This window comes from Asparagus officinalis, chromosome 4, assembly GCF_001876935.1.
Source record: "Asparagus officinalis chromosome 4, Aspof.V1, whole genome shotgun sequence".
NCBI classification, from domain to species: domain Eukaryota; kingdom Viridiplantae; phylum Streptophyta; class Magnoliopsida; order Asparagales; family Asparagaceae; genus Asparagus; species Asparagus officinalis.
This window is the reverse complement of record NC_033797.1, coordinates 59,519,460-59,529,870: the sequence shown is the minus strand read 5'-3', so window position 1 is coordinate 59,529,870 and position 10,411 is coordinate 59,519,460. Positions and strand designations below refer to the sequence as shown.

Below are 10,411 nucleotides of genomic sequence, written 5' to 3'. Positions count from 1 at the left end.
AACATTGTTCACCCCGAACAAGTTACTCTAAATTGTACCCAAGGATGACATGCACTAGTAAATAAGTTTGACAGATGGTAAGTGCAAACTGAAAATGTAGATGAGAGAGAGAGATCGTATGCAATTTAGTCTCAAGTCCCTAGCTAAAAACGTGCAGCCTTCCCAAAGCTACTACTAGTAACAAGCAATAGCAATGATAAAAAGAGATGGAACGAAAAATCAGAATGTACCTGCCTGAAGCAAATTCTTTTTAAAACACCAGCAGTTCCTTCTCTAATGCAAATCTCTCACCATTTACAAGTTGATCTAACCAACCAGTAAAATCTCCAAGATTTCTGCGACGTCTTATCAGCACCGGATCAGTTACAATATGACAAACAAAAAACAAAAATCAGAACAAACGCCAGTTTATACATCACTTGCAGATTTTATAACTTCGCCATTTCCCCCTCCACCAGAATATAAAACACCACATTATTCTCAAAAAGCTTTCGAACAAAAGGTTTTTCACTATGTACATTTTCCTTTCTGTACTTTGCTTCTCCTCACCTAAATTGCATATAAACAGAGAAGCTGTCCCTTCCAACAAATAGCTGTAACTGTCCTCTATGCTTGCCCTCTTCTCAGATCGACTACAATCACACTGATATTGTCGCAGCTCTTCCTCCCGAGTGCAAGCCTAGCAAGCAAAGCAGTGGCAAGATTACACCGAGCTTGAGAAGGATGTTCCTCCCCTCCACTACCGCTATAACTACCCTCTCTATTTCCCTCCTCTAGACACCTCCGAGCTATGTCGCATGCCAACTCATTAGGTATGACATCCCACAGCCCGTCACTGGCAATCACCAAGCATTCGTCTTCAGGGTGTCTTTCCATAACACGTACTTCTGGTTCTGGTATCACAACTGGTTTGAAATACTTGTCTCCTGTAAGGATAAAGTGATTGGTGATAATAGTATTTTGGTCATTAAACGTCTATGTGATGTATAGAAGGGAAATAACACATGCCAACTTCTCACACAGTATTACACTTGATACTGCATAAAAAGTCAAAACGTTATACTTTCAAAAGCAGAAATGGTCGATATCATCAACATCATGTTGATCATTGTTCTGGTTAACGATCGTTAAATTACTACTTATTAAGTTGATATTTGGGATATGAATTTTAAGGGTAAATTGCAGATAACCTTCCATCCATACATTCACTAGCGCTTAACACGCCTCCACTCATTTGTCAGTACTTAGCCCCAAGATTGCTCCTTTTAGAAGGATAAATTGCTGACAACATTGAACACCCCTGTCCTTCATGACGCGAGGGGGCTAAGCGCTAACAAATGATCCAAGTGGTATTAAGTGCTATTAGAGGTACAGCTGAGGGAGTTTAGGGGCTGTTTGGTTGTTGTTGGTAAAGTTGTGTATTTATGACACAACTTGGAAAGTTGTTGTCCACCTCATCAATTTCACTTTTATACTTTTCTTTGTTTGTTTTTGATTCCATTGGAATCATAAAACACTTGTTTGGTTTGCAAAATGAAACTTTAATTGTTTGTTTGGAAAGTGTAAAAAGTGGTCCCTACTCAAATGATCATATTGGTTGAAATTATTTTTTATTATTTTTTCCTAACTTCAATGTTAGCTTTCTCCTAAAATCATGTCTTTTTTTCATGAAATCACTTTACAAGCCACATCAGCATATGAAATCACTTTACACTATTTTCACAACTACAAACAAACAATTGAAAGTGATGAAAGCTGACATTGGGACCCACTTTTTTACACTTTACATCCTTTTACATGGTAAAAACATACAACCAAACAGCCCCTTATATGCAATTTATCAAAATTTTAAATATAAAGACTGATGGATACAGACCTTTGCCTTATCAAGAGTGATATTCAACTTTCAGCTTAAAGCAATGCATTTAATAGCATTAATACTTCAACAACAATATTTTTAATAGATAGAAATAATGATCAGTGGAGAAACTTCTAAATACATTAGAGTGACTATAAAACGATGCATTTAATCCCTATCCAACTAATTCAAGCCAGCAGGTTTCCATGGTCTAGACAACCTCAACTGAACGCAAACTCTCCCGACCTAACAAAAAAACACTACCTGAATGCTCAATCAAATTAGAACACAACCGTGACACCTTCTGATCTTTAATACAAATCCCTTGCAACTTCAAGATTCATGATAAACTTTTGGACATTTAATATCATCAAGCCAACATTCTCCTTGCTCCCTTCAAGTCATATAAGTTGGATTCTAAGTAAAAGTAACTTTGACTGAAGTTACCAAAATTCTTAAGCTAGTTCACAATGAGGATTACTGACTTCGTTGATTTAGAGACAAAACAACTCATGTTTCCAATCAAATTAGGGATTGTCCAAGGAATAAAGAAAAAAGAACACAGTATGATTAATATTGTGATCACCATCCTTGAGTGCACTATCAACCCAGACACCCCTTAGGTAAATATTGCTACAAACCAACTTGGTTTTATCAAGCTAGCAAGTATTTTTCTCTTAAGTTCTTGTCCCTAAATATAATATGGCTAATTACGAATAGACCCCTGGTACTTTTAATTATGCGAATAGACCCACTGGATGAACTTTACTCTTAAAATTGTTTACAAAGTTTTGAGAAGATGAATTAAACCCCTATAGTTCAACTGGTGAGGATAGACCCCAATTACTAATTTTGACTTCTAAAAGAGTTGACAACGCAATGTATTCGCAGCTAGGCTGATACCAGAGGGGGTCTATACACAGTTAGGTGATACTACAAGGTGGTCTATTGACCGATATAATATGTATAGAGTTACTCTTCATCATACAATCCCAATTTATTCCCTTAAAAAATGACCAGACATCTCAAAGCGAATAAAATCGTTTAAGTGCACGGGTAACTAAGAGAACCAATGGAAAGCAAATGATCTCATTTTATCTAATAATGAGGTATATGCTAGAAAGGAGCAAACCTATTGCCCGAGACATTGCCAGGATCCCATTAACCCTAGCACCATTGAGATAAATCACTCGCCCACCTGCAGCTTCTATTCTTGCCAGCTCATCTGGGCGATCAGGCTGTCAAAAGAGTCAAATGATAGTATATCAAAACTACGCACTTAGATAACCATGAAAGCTAACTATAGATGCACTCCAATCACATAGACACTGCATAAAGTTTCTACAAATATGCGACACTTGGAACTGTAGATGTGTCTCTGTGGAGACATTTGATTTGATTTTCCAGGCAAAAATTTCAAGTCATAAAGCTGCAGCTGCAGAGTACTAGTGTCTAGTTCTCCAAGCATGATTTTAGCTCATTAACACGATACAATTTGCATGAACTGTCCTTCAAAAACTCCAAACAAACTGTGATACTTCTTGTGAATGAACCACAAGCATAGGACAATTAAGTGCCTCAAAGCTCAGTTTCAGACTTGCAGGAATCTTAAAATGATTTTGCAAGACGTTCAATAGTTCTTGGCTTGTCAAATATACCAATTTTTTAGAAATTTAGAAGCCAAGAGCTTCAATGAATTGGTTCAAAAGGTCATAAGAAATATAAAATTCACAAGCCAAATAAAACCACGTATAATTAAGTCACCTTTTAGCCTTTTTTTGGTCATGAAGGCCGATGATAGCTAATTAGCGTAACAGCTCCTCAATGTAGACATCTTACCAAAACTTTGAGTCACATATCTACAGTCTCTAAAGACTTAGTGTTCCGAACATGATTTAAAGCTTGTTCGCAATCAAACATATAATTTGCAGTGAGCAATATGTCAAAAGTACAAAACCATGCTATGTACATATCTTATAAAAAACCTCAAGCATAGGACAAGAAGTGCCTCAAAGTTCCATTCAGACTTCGGGAGCCTTAGAAAAAAGATTTCTGAAGAAATTAAACAGTTTCATAATTTGTTAGCTATATCAAGCTTAGAAACCTAGGGCCTGTTTAGCAAATGAATAAAATGGGTTTTGAGTGGAACAAATTTGGGCCAGGTATTTGGCCCGAGATTGGCAACCAAGAAACTTGGACTAAACCAATTCTCCTTTGGCCCATTTTTATCTCATAATTGGGCCAGAGTTAAATCAATACCCCTTGGTATGAAAAAGAACCTGATAACTCTGGCCCAAAAATCAAGGAAAAAAAGAAGGAAAATAAGTAAACTATCAAAGTTGCTACCTTACATATATTACGCGTTTACCAAAAAAGAAATGGTTCTAAACTAGTTTTCTTTAAAAGTTAGCCAAACTTGGTTCACCTCAATACTAGTGCACATAGATACTAGTGTAGCCAAATCAAGCCTATGTGACACCGGATCAAAACTCAACTTGGTTAGTTTGCAAGTTGCCTTCGGGTGTGTTTGACAATCACCCAAAAACTAGGTCAAGTTCAACCTTGGCCTAGTTCTACTCTAAACCAGTTTAGTGTTGGACCACCACTCCCGATCCAACACCACCCCCAATTCGATACTAAACTGGTTTTATGGCCTCTTTTTGGCCTACGAGAAATTGGGCCAGAACTGGCCTAGTTTCTGCCGATAAAAAACCAAACTCAAAACTGGACCAGGTGCTGTCAGTTTTAGGAGTTTTACAAACACAACCTTAGATTTCAATGTTCCTTGAATTCGTTCAAAATGAAACAACAAATATAAAAACAATACTAAATCAAAAACTATTCAGATAGTCTCCCATAACTCTCAAAATGTTATAAAACCCCCAGGCTTGGAGTTAATCAGAATACCCCCTGAAGTTTGAGATTTAATCAGAAAAAACCCCAAACAGTAACCGCAATTTTCCCTGGAAGAATGTCCCCTTCCCTTAAAATTGTTGTTTTCTAATATTTAGCCTGTTAAGGGTGTTAGGGTTTTTTTAAAAAGAAATCTTAAACCTTTTTTGGCAAAGAATGTTAGCTTTCATTAACCAAAATAGAAATGAAGTGCAAACTCTATGTATGTAGACTCACATGGTATCAAGAACAACTACCCACTACTATTGAAAGAAAAACTATACGAAAAACCTAGATCAATGACAGTATAACCTGTTACTCTTAAGTCAGGAATGTAGGATGAATCTTCATCTTCGCACACGAACCCCTATTTTACGGAGTACCTTTCAGTTTGTCAATTCTACTAAGCTGAATCTTCAAGAAGAAAATAATCTGATTGAGTATACTGGCACATAGTAGATACTTGCTCCAAGAGTCCCCCCAGCCCAAGGAACAATAGGGTGGCACTATGGGCACACCCCCAACCACAACCTCAACCCTTCTCTTATTGCTACAGTATATCATGCCCCCACATGAGATTTACAAACGAGAGAGGGGTATGATTAAGGTTATGGTGTGCCCGTATCATTTTCCGGAACAATATTAGCAAAAAGTCTATGCTGCGCTGAAAACAAGAGCACAGTCTTCCACTGTGAATATCATGTGTTTAAAGAGGCCAAATGCAAATACTCCAGATACCATCCCTAAACGCAACGTGGCGATCAGCCACAGAAACTAGTCAGTGGTCCCCCCCAATCTTTTCCCCATTCCAAACCATCACCTCCTACATCTCACCAAAATTACCAAACCTACCTCTACCAATCATTACGATTACCTTATCGTCATCGGAAACCGGCAGCGCTCTCCCCCGCCGGCTGAGCACGCCCTCGAGTCCCGCAGTTCGCCACACCACCCACTCGCTCCAACAACCGCCACCACAGCAGTGGACCCCACGATGCTCGGACTCGAAACCGGACTATCCACGTGCAAGGCTGCGCCCCGATCCCCGCACGCGCACGCCAGCGCCCGCAGTCATCCATGCGACCGTAGCACCGCCTCACCGCCGCCTTAACGCCTCCTCATCCATCTCCCCCTCGCTGCGGTCCTCGTCAACTCGTCCGCCATCAGCTCGTGCATCCGCTCTTTGCACAAGCTCTGACACCTGCCAGCTGGTAAAAGCATAATTAATTGTGTTTTTTTTAATTTAATAAGAATAGGAAAATGCTGTTAAGATATATATTATCTTATGAAAATTAAGATAATTACATGAGCGCCACCGTGGCCGTCGAAAACGCCGAAGAAATGAAACGGCGAGCCTCCAGCCGGTCTAAAGAAACACGGGACAACCGAGACGGCGTCCTCCATCTCTCTCGATCGGCCCGAAAGCGCAACGCGATCCGAATCTAGAACAGGATCCGAACCGTAGCGAGAGGAAGAACATGTGTTCCTCCTCCTCCTCCTCCTCTAATTGATGGCTGCGGCGACAGTGGATCGCGATTCGATCGTTCGCCTTCTTTTCTCAGCGCTCGCCAAATCCGACGCCTCCGCTTCTCCTTTCAAATCCGATCCGACGGAGATCGACGTCAACGTCGTGGATTCTCGGCGACGGTCGATAGCCGTCGCATTTCGATCCGACGGCGGCGAGACTCGCGGCATTTTGCCGAGGAATAGCCATCTTCGCTCATGTTGGCGAAAACAGCGGCCATCAACTGGAGAGAAATAATCGGGGGCTGTCGGCAACCATTCCACGCCGAGGATTTGGGAATCGGGAAAAGATCCAGTTTTTCCCTCCCCTCTTCTATTTTCTTTTTTTTTCGAGGGGAAGTGACAAACGTTTTTGTTATGTGATGATATTTTTGTTTCTCTCGTTGGAAGTAGCTCGGGCAGGTGTTGGGGCTGCCCGATCTGCCCGTTCAGGATAAGTGAACACGTGGAAAGTTGAGGAGAATCGCTCGGTCTAGAGGCACGTGGCAGATTTCTGCCATCGTGATTATTCATTTTATTTTATTACAGGTTCGTTACCCATAAATATTCTATAGTTTTATTTACTTTGCGAGCTTTGCTACAGGGACCCAAAATATTGGACCAATAAGAGGGACAAGTGAGGTGTCCCCATCCTATTGGATAATGAGTTGGTCATCATTAATGATGACCAACTCATTATCCAATGGAAGAGGGACACCTCACTTGTCCCCTCTATTGGTCCCATATTTTGGGTCCTTGAGGAATTTTTCTTACTTTGCAACTTATGTCCCCTCGCTTATTTTTTGCGACACTTGGATACTCTAAAATTTTTATAACTTATATTCATATATTCTTTTCTATTTTACATCACTTACACACACTAAAGTTTTTAAAGGTTGCACTTAAATATCATAATATTTTTTAAATTGTCACTTAAGTAGCCATAATTATGCAAAATTGATGGTATTTAAGTCCAAGTGTAAAAAACTTTAATGTACTTAAATGCTAGTTTTTAAAACTTTAAGGTGCTTGAGTGCAAGTTGTAAATACTCTAAGGTACATAAGCGATGCTAAAAATTAGGGTATGTGTTATGGTGTTTTTAGTCGTCAAAGTATGGTCCTATGCCAGGAACGGACATGTGTCCCCCTACATGTACCGCTCAAATCGAATTGACGGTCAAGACCACCAAGAACCCCGACTTAGCCGACTCGTCGAGTCGACATCTCCTTAGGTCGACTCGAAGAGCAGTACTTGTTGGTCCTTGACTCGAAGGGCGGTACTTGTCGGTCCTCTTGTCGAAAACGACTCACTACGAGCCCACTCGATCAGTTATTCGACACATCGCAGGGTCGACTTGAAAGGCGTTACTTCTCGACACCCCTCATTACAAGCCAAATGAAGAGTTCAACCTTAAACCTCCCCCGCTGACAGCGCGTCGGCGTCACATTAAATGCTTGACGATCATCATCATTTCCTCATTCCGTACACTATTTATGACACATCGGACCACGTCGGCTTTGTGCGCCGCCCATCACATCTCATTAATGGCGAAATGACAACGTCCATCACGTAGCTAATCCACAACTGACACCTGTAAAGTAGATGCTGACTCAGCCGCCAGCTCAGGCTCGGCCAAAATAACTAGACTACCCACCCCTCTTGCTTGGCTATTAAAAGGAAAACTATTCCAAATACAAGGGTAAGCAATCTCTCAGAATTCTTCTCCACTCCACTACACTTAAGAACTCGCACAGTTCATCACTTTTCCACTCAAGTCCATCACTGACTTGATCATCGGATGAACAATGAGAGAACTAGTCCTTGTCCTCTTACGAGTTGCTATTTGTGCAGGAAGAAGCTGCTCAACTCAAAACTAGATATTCGAAGATGTTAGCAGCTCCTAATCAACCCCACCCCTATTACATTATCTATGTGATTATTAACATCAACAGTTTGGCACCCACCATGGGGCTTTTTTTCTTTTTCGAGCAAGTATGTTTGGTTGTTAAGATAGGGATGATCAGTCTAACCCTAGAGGACCGCACCAGAGCTACGTTACTTTAGCTCAGCTTGAAGAAACATCTCAAAAGATCTATCAATCCCTCTAACATCAACTCGCTACCTTCACCAGCGAGCTCCTCAACCGATTCCCACAGCCGTAGCAAGCCACTTTCGCCGTCCATCCGCCTTCTGAAGACCAGCAATCGGGAACTCACCCCCTTCTGGAGCCCAGCGAATAGTTCCACCTCGGACTCCTCATGCTGATACCAAGCAGCAGAGAGATCGACTCACCTTGGGGAGCATCTTAAGAAATATTTTTAATAATCTTGTACAAAATTTTATTTGTTATGAAAGAAATCTTTTCGAATCTGACGTGTCGCACACTCGAAGTGCCCAATCTGTGTAGGAACTTTAAGCCCTTGGTGGCTTCTTAGGATAAACCCAAGGCAAGCCCACCTCGCGGCCAGCTCTCACACTCACGACGCCAACCGTCATAGCAGGCCGAAAGACCTAGATGTCCTCATTAAGACCTAGGCACCCAACTTTCAGGTTGTCACTTTGCTAAAAGACCTAGGTGTTCTCATTAAGACCTAGGCACCCAATCTTTAGGTTGTCACTTTGTCGAAAGACCTAGGCGTTCTCATTAAGACCTAGGCACCCAACCTTTTGATTGTCACTTTGTTGAAAGACCTAGGTGTCCTCATTAAGACATAGGCACCCAACCTTCGGGTTATCATTTTACTGAAAGACCTAAGAGATCTCATTAAGGCCTAGGCACCCAATCTTCGGGTTGTCACTTTGCCGAAAGACCCATGAATCCTAGGCATTCCAACCTGCCTGTCTTTCTTTATAAAAAGACCCTGATATCTCACCAACGAAAGACGTAAAATGAGCCAATCGTCCCGACCCCTCAACACTCGGGTCATCCAAACACGACCGACTCACGATAATCAGCACTTATTCTATCAGCTAGATTGGAATGGCCATCAACCAAAGCAAAAACGAGGAATAACTAAAGGCAAATTCCCGAATGAGAGCAAAAATCCAAATCTTTATTCCAAACTTCAAGCATACTTTATTACATTATCCATATCAATATTTACAAAAAAGAAAGAAACGATACAAGCCTTAAGGCTTCTCGGCTAGATCTGGCAGTAGGGCTTGGGAGGTCCTCTACGGAGGATGTAGGGGTGGGAGGGGCAGAAGAGAAAGCAGGAGGGACTTCTCTGAGGTTGTCCACTGACTCATCGCCATCGTCAACCAATGCCAGTTCCAGCCCCTCTACTCGCCTTGATCTCTTTCAGGAGGTAAAGGTAGTAAGAGACTTGGGGAGGGTAAAGGCAGTCAGGCGCGAGGCGAGAGGCAGGAGGGAGCAGTGAAGATAGGTAGTAGACCAGCCTTGCAATCCAAGTCCACCTCGGTTTTTCCTAAGGGGCCCAGGCGCCAGTTATCGACCATTTTCACCTTATACTGCTTTGAGTCCAAGCGAGAGAGCCGATCTTCCAGGTCCTTGACGATTGCAGTAGACGTCTGGTAAGCCGACCACTCCTCCTCAAGGTCTCGCTTTAGATGCTCGACCGAGAGACGACTCGATCGAGCATCCTCCTGAGCCGTCACCTTGATATGCCTCTCGGACTCAACCTCCCCCTCCAGAGAAGATAGGCGGCCGTCCCGCTTGGAAATTCCTTACTGGAGGCAGCCAACCTCTCCCTCAGCTGGACCACCTCACCTTGGAGATTCTCAATAGAGGTCGTTTGCTTGGCACCATGAGATCTATACCCTTTGATGAGTTTATCCCTCGTGTCCAGCTCCCGACGCTAGCTGGCTTCGTTGTTGTTAAGTTCAGCCTCCAAGGCGGTGACCCTCTTCTCCACTTCCTCCCTAGCCGACTTCTCCTTAACTAAGTCCGCCTCTACTAACACCCCTCGAACCAAGTAGCCCTTGAGGGCCAGGTGCAAGCCGACGCTTGGCATCTCCCGCAAGAACCCTTCGTCCTTCGAGAGGACGAACTGTTGAACAACTCAGACTTTGGCAGCCGTTGACCCTAAGAACAATCTCTCTCTGTCACGAGGCACCTCCGCGATGAACCTGTCGCCCTCTGGGAATTCTCTCCTAGGTGAACAGGGGCACAACGATACTCCAATTAGCATGTCCTT

General features: G+C 42.3%; 1 protein-coding gene and 1 long non-coding RNA gene across 2 annotated transcripts; one reads left to right on the top strand and one right to left on the bottom strand.

Moving 5' to 3' along the window:
* On the bottom strand, positions 232-5,800 carry LOC109838772 (protein phosphatase 2C 37-like; the record flags this gene model as incomplete). Its single annotated transcript, XM_020407195.1, is given in 4 exon segments — positions 232-926; positions 2,991-3,096; positions 5,625-5,713; positions 5,716-5,800. Coding segments are annotated over 4 exon segments (600 nt in total), but the record flags the coding sequence as incomplete, so codon positions are not given.
* On the top strand, positions 5,887-6,517 carry LOC109837533. Its single transcript, XR_002246308.1, has 2 exons — positions 5,887-5,961; positions 6,048-6,517. It is a non-coding gene; the product is annotated as an uncharacterized LOC109837533 (long non-coding RNA).